This window comes from Cataglyphis hispanica, chromosome 3 (genome assembly GCF_021464435.1).
Source record: "Cataglyphis hispanica isolate Lineage 1 chromosome 3, ULB_Chis1_1.0, whole genome shotgun sequence".
In the NCBI taxonomy this organism is placed as follows: Eukaryota; Metazoa; Arthropoda; class Insecta; order Hymenoptera; family Formicidae; genus Cataglyphis; species Cataglyphis hispanica.
This window is the reverse complement of record NC_065956.1, coordinates 5,327,071-5,340,310: the sequence shown is the minus strand read 5'-3', so window position 1 is coordinate 5,340,310 and position 13,240 is coordinate 5,327,071. Positions and strand designations below refer to the sequence as shown.

Genomic DNA, 13,240 nt, shown 5'->3' with positions numbered 1-13,240 from the left:
GTTATAAATGATATGTACAAATATAATTTTAAAAAGCTCGATTTAACTCGATGATAAAATAATAGATCTCCGAACTGACATGTGTCACACATCTTACGTTAATATGTACTCTACTCTAATATCACGTGTCACCTGTCAAATTGCTATATTTTTCCCATTCTCCATTCAAGCTGATATCAGCATTAACAGAAGAATGACCAAACGGTCCGTAACGGTATGGAAAAACGAGAAGACACTACGACAAAGTTGCATAGAAAAAGAAAAAATGGTCGAGCTCGCGTAATAAAACAGTTGCTTTTCCCAAGCTGGACTTTTCCTCACAATACTAAAATATCACGGTCGAATTTTCGCATTGCAGTCGCAATTAAATATGATAATTTCAAACCTGGACGCAAAAACTACTTTATGAGAATTTAGTTGCAACAAAATACATGCATATCTGATAATTTTAATATAAATGTTTCACCTTCATAATACATGTAATTAAAATTAACTTAAAAAAGATTTTGCTCATCTAATCAATATTTTAGTGTTCTGTTCTATAAATTCTTGAGTATCAATGTTTGCGTCAATCCAAAACACGTGTACGCGAATTATATGAAAATTATTCTTGTAATTGGTCCAATGATTCCGTTATAACATTTCCGTTTATAATTCATATAATTCATATATAATGTAATAATATCAAATAGTATACGTAAATAATGGGAAAATTTAGCTTTGCATTTAGTTTATGCATATGTTTATGTAATACGATTATCTTGCTCGCAGGGGATATTAAATTCTTACTGAATCAAATATGAATTTCTAATTAAATATGCATCCATAAACACATCTCGTATTTAATCGCCATAAGTAATTACAAGAAAAATATTATCCGGTTAATATTCGAAAGAGTATATTCCCTGCGTATTCGGTGTATTCTCTTTTATAAATAACGCAGTAACAAAGTTTTTTAGCTTCTTTTCCAGACGTTCAAATAATAGGATTCCAGTAAATCATCTACATGAGAAAAAATGTGATTTTTAATGCGACAAGCGCACGTATTCTGATAATAATTTGTAAAATTTATACAAGACACATTTATCCTTTTTCCCTAACATCCCTCGCGAGATCTTTCAATTGCGATAGCACACACACACACACGCACAGAATCTCAATTGCATCGGATTTGTGTAAACTATCGTATGCGATCGGTATCAGGACAATTCTCTACGTATAACGATCGCGAGTGTAACGGGCGTTAATACGCGTACTTTATCGCCGTTGATCGGTGCCACGGAAGGGCTTTAAACTGCGGAAAACTGGAGCGGCATACGGGGACGGGAGTATACGTGACTGCCAGCGGTGCCGGTATAACGCGCATACGTGTACAATTTCTCCTCGATTAGTTTAGTCGTGGCGGGAACACGTTGCCCGCCCGCGCGCCTTGTCTCCGCTTTTCGGCTACAGCCCTTCCTCTCCCCCTCCCACCCACCCTCGCCATTCTTCCGTTAGTAGTTTACGCCCCGCGCGTATGCAAATTCGCTGTCGATCACAAATCATTGCTACATACGATTCGAAAGTTATCCCGGTAATCGCGATAACCTCGGACCGCCGCGCCGTACGGCGCGCAGGAAATTCATGGTGCATGCAAGAGAGTTCTGTATCGAATCGATACAATTAACCCTGCAAACCACAATGGGGGTTGCGCGCCGTTGTATTGGCCAACACGACGTTTATAATTACTGCCGCCACCGTCGTGAACGAAATAGTTTTATGATATTTAATCCTGTCATGAACACGCACGCATTATTCTCATTGTTGAAATTAACCTTTTTATCCGCCGTACGTGATAGGCGTTTAACAGATTGATTTTACGAGGATCGACCTCTTTATTCCCGATAAAAGCCGTGAAATGTGCTTTTTTTCGCGAGATTTCGCGAAACGTCAAAGTACAAATAACTGCATTGTAAAACGTGATGGGCTGTCTTCACGCGATTTTATCGATACAATTTTTATTCAGCAATATTTTAAAACATTTTTTTATATATACCTATATATATATATATATATATATATATGTTTATAAGAAAATAAAATAAAGACAAATGTAAAAGAACGTAATCGTAAATGTTGCATAGACTGCTCCAATAATGCGAGACGCGTCTGTACGAGGAGCAGTAAAGACTAGCGCATCTCGTGAAGCGAGCTCTTTGACGGTACGTGAAACTTATCCGAGAGCTTTAATAAGGCAGAGACCGTGCTGTACGCCAAGTTCGCGATGTAAGCGCAACGGTGCGGGCAACGCCCGTCTCATCCCTATTTCCGAGCTATCATCCGAAAGGGCGCGAGTGCCCTTCCCCTGCCACCTTCCCATCTGCGCTCGATTCGTCTCACGGGCCAGGTAACTCGCACCTGGCGCCGCAAACATCGGCGAAATTCCTCGAACGAGTCCGTACGTCGTACCGGTTCGACCGGTCGCTTTAATCGAGTCGCGGAAAGTGACATCGTTTCTCATTTAAACAGCGATCTCTTCTCGCAATCGTTACTTTAAATTAATGTAATAAAATCTATACTGTGAAATATATACATTTGTAGATATTGAAGAATGAAAAACAAAGGTAGAAATTTTTATATGCTCTCTCTTTCTCTCTCTCTCTCTCGCGGCGATCCAATTACTCAAGATGATCGTCATCCAGGCAAAGCGACGGAACAAATTATTGTTATCGTTACTATCGCCAGATCTAATCTGCGAGTAGAATTGATCCACCCCGGGACTTGGCCGTTTTCCCTTCCCTCTCTCCTCTTCCCTCTACTTACTCGTCCACAACTATTTATCCAAGTCCTACAGTTTCCTCGCGCATGCCTGCCGTCTCATTATCGTTCGTATAGAGTGTGGAAAAGTCGCGTAATCGCTTAATGGCCGCTCCTCTAAAACTCATTAGTTTTTTTTTCTTTCCTCCGCATAATATATAGATAGATACTTGTATAACAGGATTCAAATAATTAATGCGGAAAATTGCAATCGGTGCGCCTTCGCGAAGTAATAATAGGATTAATGCTCACTTAACGTTCACCTTACAAAGTAATACATTCGATTTATATCTCTCTATCTCTCTCTTTCTCTCTCTCTCTCTCTCTCCACCTGAACCTGCCAGTTATTTCAATCGATGAATAAATTTTAATTATCTCTCTCTTTCTCAAATGAAGGAATTAACAATCATTATGCATACCTAAATCGTTCTGAAAATCACTCCGGCGAGATTTTCGCGAAAATTCGGGAAACTCTATAATAATCCGTATTGTACATTTGACTGGCAAGATATCTATAGATCCCTGCGCGAGTACTTGACACGTATTCGCGAATAATCCGAAACGTGACATCTGAGACGTTACGACAGTTATAAACGGCATTCGCAATTCGCGAAACGTAATAGTGAAATGGTGAGGCGGAAAAGGGCGGGGAGGGAGGAGGCTTTAAAGATACATCGCGATTTTATGCTGTCGTGAGTCTTGTTGCGGCGTGAAACGCGATACGGAGTTTCTGTAAATAACGGGACGAGAAATCCCGCGATCGCCATTACTTGCGCGCGAATCAAATTCACAATTGTTGTCGCGACGACAGGCTCCGTTATTTGACTTTTAACAAATTCGAGACTTTTAATTCATTCAGTTTTTGACTAGCGTGTTATTACCTCAACTATTTTCTTAATCATCGCCTAGCATGGATCGTATCTAATTTTTCTTCCGATGTCATTCTCGCGCATGACTCTTCGCGAGAAGATAATACTTTGATCTATATCGAAAGAAATATAATAAAGTACGTATCTCCAAGAAAGATTAATGGTAGCGCACGATATGTCAAACAGTGTCGGGGAAAACAGACTAAACTGACGGATATTTTATATGATTTTATATTATTAAATCGCCTCGAGAGAGATACTTTAGAGAAAATCACTTGAAATAATGTTGACTTTTTACAGAAGGTACAGTCACTCAAAGAATTTCATTGTTTACTTTTATTACGCTACGATCTAACGATTGCATCTCCGACGAGTCATTTCGCCATCAAAGGCACCCTCCGGACGAAAAAAAGGGAGAGAAAAAAGAGAGAGAGAGAGAGAGAGAGACGGACAGCGGACGCGATTCATCGCGCGGTAACTCGCCGTATTTATGAGACGGGAAGTCGCGTGTCCCCTCTGTCGCAGGGAAAAAAAAAAAACTTGACCGGACACGCGCGTACGCTGTCAACCTGTTCGCTCGAGAAGCCCCGCAAGAAGTATACGCGACCGTATGGTGGCCATCTACGAGAGGAATAACCAAGAAGGGGGGCGGGGGTAGGAGGGGACCCATGGGGACATATGTCGGGGACACGTAATTCGCCGACCACGCCTCGGTGATCGTGCGGCACGCATGGGGCACACACGCACGCACGCGTGCGGCTTGGATTCGATTACACAAAGGTGATGGCTCTTGGGGTTACTTGTGCGCCACCCTCGTCGAAGGAAAAAAAAAACACGAGAGATCGCGGAGATAGTCCCTTCCTGTACGACGAACGATTATGAGAGGCTCGGATCATAGGATCAAAAGCACAGAAGCGCGAATTATATGCAGCGTGAGAGAGACTAGATCTATCAAGTGTCAAATAGGATTATAGTACTTTGACTCCTGCAGAGGCGGTTTCTATCGTCTTCTTAAACACGTGTGCTAGGTGATTTTAAAAGCTTATAGCACGGAATGGATATTGTATAATGATGATCTGTGTGCGGCGAGTGTTATAAATATATACTCTCACGCTATAGAGCAATTATTAAACTAGATAAACTTTGTAAAAGCGCAAGAGATTACCGCGTCGAAATTACGAATAATAAGCCATTTTCGTTCCGACATTACATTATCCATTAAAAGCCATAGATTTAGTTATAGGAAACGCGGCAATAGTATAGCCGCCATGAATTCACGCGAATTATGCTAAAGTTATTTTCGAAAAATTGGGGTCTCGTAAAAAGTTAATAAGCGTCGAGCTACATTATCTGCAGCGTAGGAATAATGGCGCGCATAATTAAACGCGCAAACATCGAGCGAAACCCCGGAAAATCAATTTAGTAAAAACATCCACGACTTGTAAATGCCACCGATAATCTCCATGCTTTGCGTTGCGCTAAAACAAGATGTTTATGTGTGTGCGTGTGTGTTGTACTAAAGTCACCGATATAAATATTTTTATGATAGAAAATTCTCTAAAGGCCAAAGTAAAAAGAAATCGATTTTTTTCGAGACACTGATATACTCTGTAAATCATGAGAGCATTCACTATCCTTTAATCAATTCTTACAGTAATAAATACAAGATTGTTATAAACACACACGGACGCATACATACACATTACTGTCTTTTTATATTTACCTCTACGTAACAGAAAACCACGTTGGAGATGTCAAACTACGTCATATATTTCATATTTTAAATCTAAATGTAGTTCATAAAATCGAGAATAACGAGATTAAGAAATGGAAAACGATTTCCGATGCTTATTAGTACAATCCGGCATAATCAACGTCACAATCTGGTATAATGAACGTCAATTATTCCTATAATTATCAATTCAACCACAAAAGAAGGTACACGAGTGTTGTTTCATCCGTTCGCGCACACGCAACCTGCATAACCGGCGAAGTCTAAATTTGTCTCCTCAAAAAAAAAAAATGTAACGATGTGAACATATTTTCGGAATCATAAAATTCTCATCGAATCCGCAGCAAGGGAAAGTCTCGTCAGTAAAAAGGTGTCCAAGCGTTTTAAAAGAATTTACGCGAGCCCGGTATAAAATTTCCTACGAAATAAACGTCATCCCGTTCTGAGTGCACATCCTCGCCGTATTCACCGCTCTTATTTCCGTCGCCGTTTCCGCGTTTCTCCCGCGCTTCAAGAGAGGACGATTAAAGAGAGAGGATTCGGCACGTTGAGGGAAATATCCCCGCACGCGCGGGAGGGAAACGCGACGGGAAATACTCCCGCTCGCAATATTGCGCGTAATGTCCGCATGTGTGTGTGTGTAAAAAACTTGGTTAGTTTAAAAAGAAAAACACCCCTCTCCTCCCGGAAGAAAATCGCGCGGCCACTCTGACGAAATAATATTGTTGTTGCTTTTAGGAAGCGCGTTCTCGCGCGACGATGATTAATGGCCGACCCGCGACAATGGGTAGACGTCAGCAGATACGCGTGAAACCACGGTGTTACACGGTGAATGTCGGCACGTGTGCGCCATTGTTAGGGAAATAGACTTGAATGGTGTGTTAAACAAATTTCACACTCGCGAACGAAATATCCGACATGGATGAAAAGTTGCGTCGTGCAAGATTCTATACCGACGACAAATGTGATTTATCCCGCGGCGATAAGCTCGTACAACGTAATACGGAGAATCCCGATATTATCGTATCATATATAAGAGATTTTGAACTTGCAGGAAAAAAAAGTTTTTACGAGAAATCTGCGTAAATTTTAAATATTCAGCGCGTATTATGTATTATTAGAGAAAAATATTTAATGATAGATTCGTCGAATATTTATAAAAGGATATTTGTCGATGAGTTATTTTTAGAGAAATAATTACAATGTATATCGACTTATAAAATACCTACTAATATTTTTTTTAAATATAATATATTACGTTCTCAATAAATTAATTTTAAAAAAATATCATTTAGAGATTTACAATTTTCTAGTATGTAGAAAAAATGACTGTGTTTGAAAACTTATGCAAATTACAGGGCGTATTTATATAACAGAGAGGCGAGTAATTAAAAATTCGCGTCGAATTCTGAATTCTACTTTATGTTAGAAGACTCATGCGTACATAAAAAGTTTGACGAGAGCAAATTCGTGTCGCTTTTGTAGCCATATTTGTAGCCAATGATGCAATATTATTAGGACTAATTTTTGCAAACTATGTTACAGTTAACTCGCGTAACAAAATTCATTTTTATGCGTCAGATAAGTAGCGCAGACAATTAAACAAAGCCCGTAGGCCTCCAATTTTCATCACGGGGGAAATAATTTTTTTTTCCTGAACCTATTTTACGATTATCATGTGAATTGTTACTCGCGTGATTAAATTGATAAAAAATCTTTATAAATTTTAACGTTTCACGAGAGACACGTTTTAACGAACGCGATACTATGGTAGGCGCCTTAAATTTCCGCGAGAGAAAGAAACGGGCGCGATCTTCTCAAAGAGATCCCGAAAACGGTCTCTCGCGTGCACAGAGAAAAATATCGCCGAACCAACACCGGGTATACGGGGGCTAGAGCGGGAGAACGCAAAGTAAGACATAATTGCGCCCATAGTGGGGAAACGAAGAGTAAGAATAAAAAAAGATGAGGAATGCCGGGCAACAGACTGACCTTGAGCACGGACGACGGTGAGCAGGCCGACGAGAAGAACGATCGGATGGCACCACATCATCTTTTTCACCTTCCTTCCCGCCTCGAGGCTATTTTTTCCACCCGGCCGTCCTCCAGCTCGTCTTCACTTTTCTCGTTTCTCGCCGCGCGCGTGGGGACGGGGGGCTTTCCTCCGCTTTCCTCTCACGCAACCAAAACGAGAACACACTGTACTATTACGTTCTTCTCGTCCTTCGCGCGTCTTTCCTTTCTCGCTATCCACCTGTCCCCCCGGCGCGATATCCGGTCTTTCTCGCGTGCCGATCACTCGATGGTATTTCCTTGGTACCGCTCGCGACTCGATCGCCGTTTAACGTCACGAAAGATCCTGCGTTCAGCACTCATATCACTTGTCCCCTCTCGTCCGCTCTCTCTCTCGGTCGCGAGAGGTCGACTCCCCGGACGTCGAGTCCCAGGAATTACTTGATCGCGGTAGAAAAGTGCTTCTTCGTACGAATCACGTCACCTGTTCACTGACGATCGCTCGCGAACCTTCGCAATGCCCTGTCGACGACGGTCGACGACGTCGATTCTCGCGTTCGTTCTGGAAATAGAGAGGAGAGCTGTTCGATTTTACCATCGCTAAAGCCGATAGTAAAACGTAGTAATGGCGCTTTAACGCGAAGAGTGGTGGTCAGGGTCTCGAGCGTCGTCTTTCTCAATTCGGTCGGGCGGTCGTCCCATTTCCGCACCTTGAGGAAAACTCGTCCGGATTCGCGCTCGAATGAGAATCTCTCTCTCTCTCTCTCGATCGTAGCGCGGGATATTAAAGCGGCGAGAACGGAAGCGGAAGGGAAATATCGCCGTGGATATGGACCAGTGGACCAGCAGGGGACAAACTCGATGAAACGAGGGGGAAAAACTTGCGCGAGAGGATCGTTCGCGCGAGTTGTCCCAACTTTCGCGTTCGAGGCTCCAGAGTTGGGATAAAATATACAGTCGACACGGTTATGCTCTCTCTCGCGCCGCCTTCAAACGAGGCGGTTGATGTTCTATAGCCGCCGGAAAGAAGTTGAAAATCCACTGAATACGCCTCTAATGAGTTGCGCCAATTCGTTCCCGTCTGTCTCCGTTCTCTTAAACGCTCGCGCGTTTTTTCGCACGAAAAATAGACGCACGCGACGTCAGCGAATCATCGTACCTCGACGAATTTTACGATCGTCGTCGATGATCGATGAATACGAGGCACATAAGTGCGCTTAGCAGATGGTGGCTTTCCGTTAGGAAAACGATGCGATGCGATGCGATGCGACGCGACGCGACGCCATTGCCGTCGTTGCGGCCAACCGCGGCGCGATCCTCTCGGTCTCGAATAACACTTTTGCGAGGTTTCCGAAAGCTTCCCCGGTCGTTTCTCTCTGGACGGTAACTTCCTTCGGTAGCCCTATACCCGTCTTCGCCAAACCCCGAAGCGTTCCTTCCATCTTTCTCCCTCTCTCTCTCTCTCTCACCACTTTCAACGGCACTCGACTCCGGTCCGCAACGAGACGTAATTGAATAAAACCACTAAGTGATTAATTGCCGGAGCCTCCGTAGCGTTCTTCCATACTTGGCCCCGCCAACTTGGTACTTAAGTTTAAAAGATCTCAAGCTCGGACAAGTTTAAAGAATCTACGAGAACGAAGCAGCCCTTCCACTTTACCGATAATTTCGATCTCCCGCATTTTTCCTACAACAATTACCATACATATTTTATCTCGACATTTTTCAGGAAATAGATAATTATTATTATGAAGGAAATAAACGCATTAATAGTATATGAAAATTAAGTCCGTGGATAAATTATAAATTTATGACAAATTTTTCAGAAAGTGCCTATCATGTAAGGAAAAAAAAACGTCAGTTTCGTCATTTGAGAAACAGTTATAGAATATCGTTATAGAAAATGATCATAATAGTATCTCGTTTTAGCTGATAAATTACAGCTTTGTGGTCAGACGAATCAATCGATAAGGACTCGCGATGGAACGTTTTCCTCGAAACCACATCATTTTTATACGAATTACCGAACGTTTTCTCCGTAAAAAGAAATTCCAACGACATTGTTATTATCTCTCTATTGTACTTCACTTCGATTATTTTGAACTATAAAAGTCGCATTAATACGAACGATCAAGGATTTTGTGGATATTTATCGAGCTATGAAATGTATAAACTACTCGGTAAGCAACAGAAAAAATTGCAGAAAAATATTACAATTTATACTGCGAATATCCTCATCTCACTCCATTATATTCCCTTTCCTTATTGCTTGAAATTCGATAAAATATGGAAAATATGATAACGAATGACACAATATTTTCACGAACTTTTACTTTCTCACTGAATATTTCGTCGGCAAACATCTGGTCGCATCCTGTGCTCGGCAAGATCCCAGTTTATTCTATTACGGATGTTATGGTTTCTCGCGCGTTCAAACATTCAATACATCACTCCAAGACGGGCTATAACATTACCTCCTGATATATTTTCCCTGTTGTTGATCACAACGTAAAAGCATCATAAGTAGAATGCGTTCAAAAATATTCGGGTAAATAAGTCGAATGTACGTTGTCAAGATGGCGGTTTCATAACAAATATCAATAATATCGCAGCCTCCTTAGGTATTATTCAGCGATAAAATTAACAATTAACACGATATAGTTTTTCTCCATACAACGTCGTTGCTTTTCTTTTTTTCGGTAAAAAGTGCGGACGGAGTTGATTCTGCTTTAATCGTGATGTATGGTCCAACTTACGCTATTAAATCGAATTTACTTATACGTCTTCTCACGTTTTAGGCCAGGAGAGAGTTTTACTAGTTTAAAACTTGCGCCGCCGAACCGTATATAGGTGGGGATGCGTATCCGCGCTGGAAAGTAGGATCCGGTGAATTTATCGGTTTTCACGAAAAGTTAAAAGTCTTGGCGGGGCCTCGATAAGCAATTTCATTGACCTTGCGGCGAAATGGTCGCGCATTTCTTTTCTCTATTACGGGATATAATTGACGTTTCCGCGAAGAATTTGAATAAACGTCGGATCCCTCCACGCCTTTTTCTCGATTAAAAAAAAAAAAAGAAAGAGAGAGAGAGAGAAAAATGGCTTGACTCGCCAATTCATCGGTTTTCATCTCTCGTGTGTTCCACTCTTTGAAACTGGATAGCTTCGCTTTTAACGAACGGAGCAATTTTCGTCGTGGAAGCGAGGTAGGAGAAGCCGCTATTTAACAACATTTCGTTAGATCGTGGAAATATTTCACGTCTCCTGCTACAGCCTCGTCACATTTCCAAGGTGTACGTTTCGTCAGCGTTTCGATTCAGCGGCGAAAGAGAGCCGGGAGTGCTCGAGGAAAAATCGTTAACTACCCGTTTCGCAGCTAGAAGCCCAAGTTACCGCAACGAATCGAATTTGCTAACAGGGCTCTGGCTCGCCCGAGCCTGAGGGGAATCAACTCGACGCGTGGCAGGCAGGCAGTTAGGATATATGTCCTGCGGGCCGATCCTGGTAGACCGGAGGGTACGAGAAATGTGTGAGACTGTCGCGTTAACTGAAAACGCTCGTTAAAACGCGCTCATCAGTCCTCACATACGGGACTTGCCTTGTGATTAACTCGAACATACGAGGGGAGCTAACGAATTCGAGCTAACGAGATCTAGGAGGTACCGGAACGGGCAATTTCGAAATATGCGCAAAAATTTCCCCTTCACTTCCGTTTATCTTTCGGAATATTACGCGAATTTTGTGTACGCCGCGCCGAGAAAAATCCGATGACAAGCGCAGCCATGCTCGTGAAACGTTTATAAACGTTTTGGCATATTCGCAAACGCGGGATCGGATTAATTCAACGAATATTAAATGTCGCCCGCGTAATTATCGCGGAAGTCGCGAACAGGTCGCTTCAAATTCGCCAAACGCGAGAAACAAAGTTAATAGAAATAAAAAACCGAACGCGAATTAGGTCAGCGGGACATTCGAGTGACTTAAAAAAAACACTGGCTTCAAAAGAAAAATTGCTTTTTTCGAGATCGATCGCTTTGCATCAAATAAAATTGATATAATCGTAATTTCCAAAATAAATCGACAATTCAAATTCTCACTCTTCAATTCGTGTCTCGATGAGGAAGATCATCATTTCCTTCTGTGAATCTACGATTTATTGCGTCACTATCAAAGGAATTAATGTTCCATCATGAGGAAACTCTGGAAATCTCATCGATATCGCGGTCCTGGTCCATTGCTCGTTAAGGGACTTGGCGGATTGTCACGAAGCTACGTGCTTCATCTATCATTCAGCCAGTTGTAGCATGTTTACTTAGCAAAAACACCTGTCGGCACCATCCGACGGCTCTTCCAACCACTGCGCCGATCGGCACCGATCGTTTTGCCGATGAAAACTACGGGATTTCGGTCCGCCCGATGCCGGATTCCAATCACCGCGAACGGCTGACCGATAAAAAGCCGCGGAACTCGTTAAGCTGCCACACGACCGCGGACGGATCGACGTCGAATAAGAGTCAAGAGGGATGCGAAATCCCAGTCAGAAAATCCCCGCGATGCACCGAGAGTCATGTAACATTATCGACCTCTCGTGATTTGAGAGAAGCGATGGAAAAACGGGGTCGGGAGAAAAAAAAAAGAAAATAAAAAGAAGGAACGGGAAAAGAGCAGCGCGGCACAATCGAGAAAAAAGAATCGTAGCGCGATTCATTGTCATCAGCGTGGGACGTCACTCCTCCCTAAAGGGATGGTCGGTAAAAGAAAGACACCTCGAGACCCCGAGACTCCGCGCTTTAAAATCGACATCGACCTCTCTCCTTGTAAATCCTGGAGCGGAAACGCCGATTTTTTTCGAAGCTATCGTCCACCCAGATGATGATGATGATGATGATGATGATGATGACGACGATGCGGGAATAAAATTCTGCCGTGAAATTCCGCGCGATAAAATTTCGCTCGCACGCGCGATCGCTCGCGGCAGACGCGTGTGAGATCGGACAGCCGTGTGTTTAAACGCGCGCGCGCGCGCGCGATATATATGCGTACACGGTACGCACGAGATACGCGTACGCTCGCCACGATCGCGGGCTCGGCACTGGCGCGCGGTGGCGCCCGGACTTTTAGTTCCTGGCGCTACCGAGCAGCGTCGCGACGCCCGTCCGCTTCTCTGTCTCTCCCTCTCCCTCTCTCTTTCATCCCTACCTCCCCACCATGGGAGCGGTGACGTCCGCCCGGCACACACTGGAGCTCTTCCGCGCGAATATCCCGCCGATACCCCTCGTCGACGATGCCCGCCCGCTATGGGAAACCCCTGGCGCACGTGCTGTCAATCAAAAGAACGCGAGATAACATCCGCGGATAAAGGCTGTCAGTCTCGCTATCTGTACTTTAGATAATGAAATCCCTAACTTCATTTTCCACGGAATGAAAATGCGCAATTATTCCGGCGGACCTCGATCGACGTGTATATAAGCGGCATACATAATAAGAGCTTCTCCAATTGCGCTTTTTTGTAGATTCTTTTTTCTTTTTACAACTTTTTTTCCATATTGATTTTCTTTTGAAAATTTATAATAAAAAATGTATAATAGAAATCAGCAGTATTTATTATTTAAAATATTATTTGTTATAAATATAGTCAGTATTTAGTTGATACATATTATACGCTATTATTATTATTTCTTATTTTATTAAATATAATTACGTTTTTATAAACGTAGCTTTATTTTTATTTTTATTTTATTATTCTTTACTCTTAGAAATATTAAAAAATTGGTCAGTTATAAAAGAAGATTGGTGAATTATAAGAATAAAAATTTATCAGAATATTACTACA

At 42.4% G+C, this 13,240-nt stretch overlaps 1 protein-coding gene across 3 annotated transcripts in view; it reads right to left on the bottom strand.

Moving 5' to 3' along the window:
* LOC126848447 (synaptogenesis protein syg-2-like) overlaps positions 1-12,385 on the bottom strand; it is a 266,232-nt gene extending 253,847 nt beyond the window's left edge. For 2 of the 3 annotated variants that reach the window (XM_050589369.1, XM_050589371.1), the window contains exons 1-2: positions 12,215-12,385; positions 7,390-7,972 (exon numbers count right to left, since the gene is read on the bottom strand). In XM_050589369.1, coding sequence (XP_050445326.1) covers positions 7,390-7,450 — 61 coding nt within the window. In that variant the 5' untranslated portion in view covers positions 7,451-7,972; positions 12,215-12,385. The remainder of the gene's footprint in view (positions 1-7,389; positions 7,973-12,214) is intronic. The other variant, XM_050589370.1, reaches the window with a different exon arrangement.
* Between the last annotated feature and the right edge of the window lie 855 nt (positions 12,386-13,240).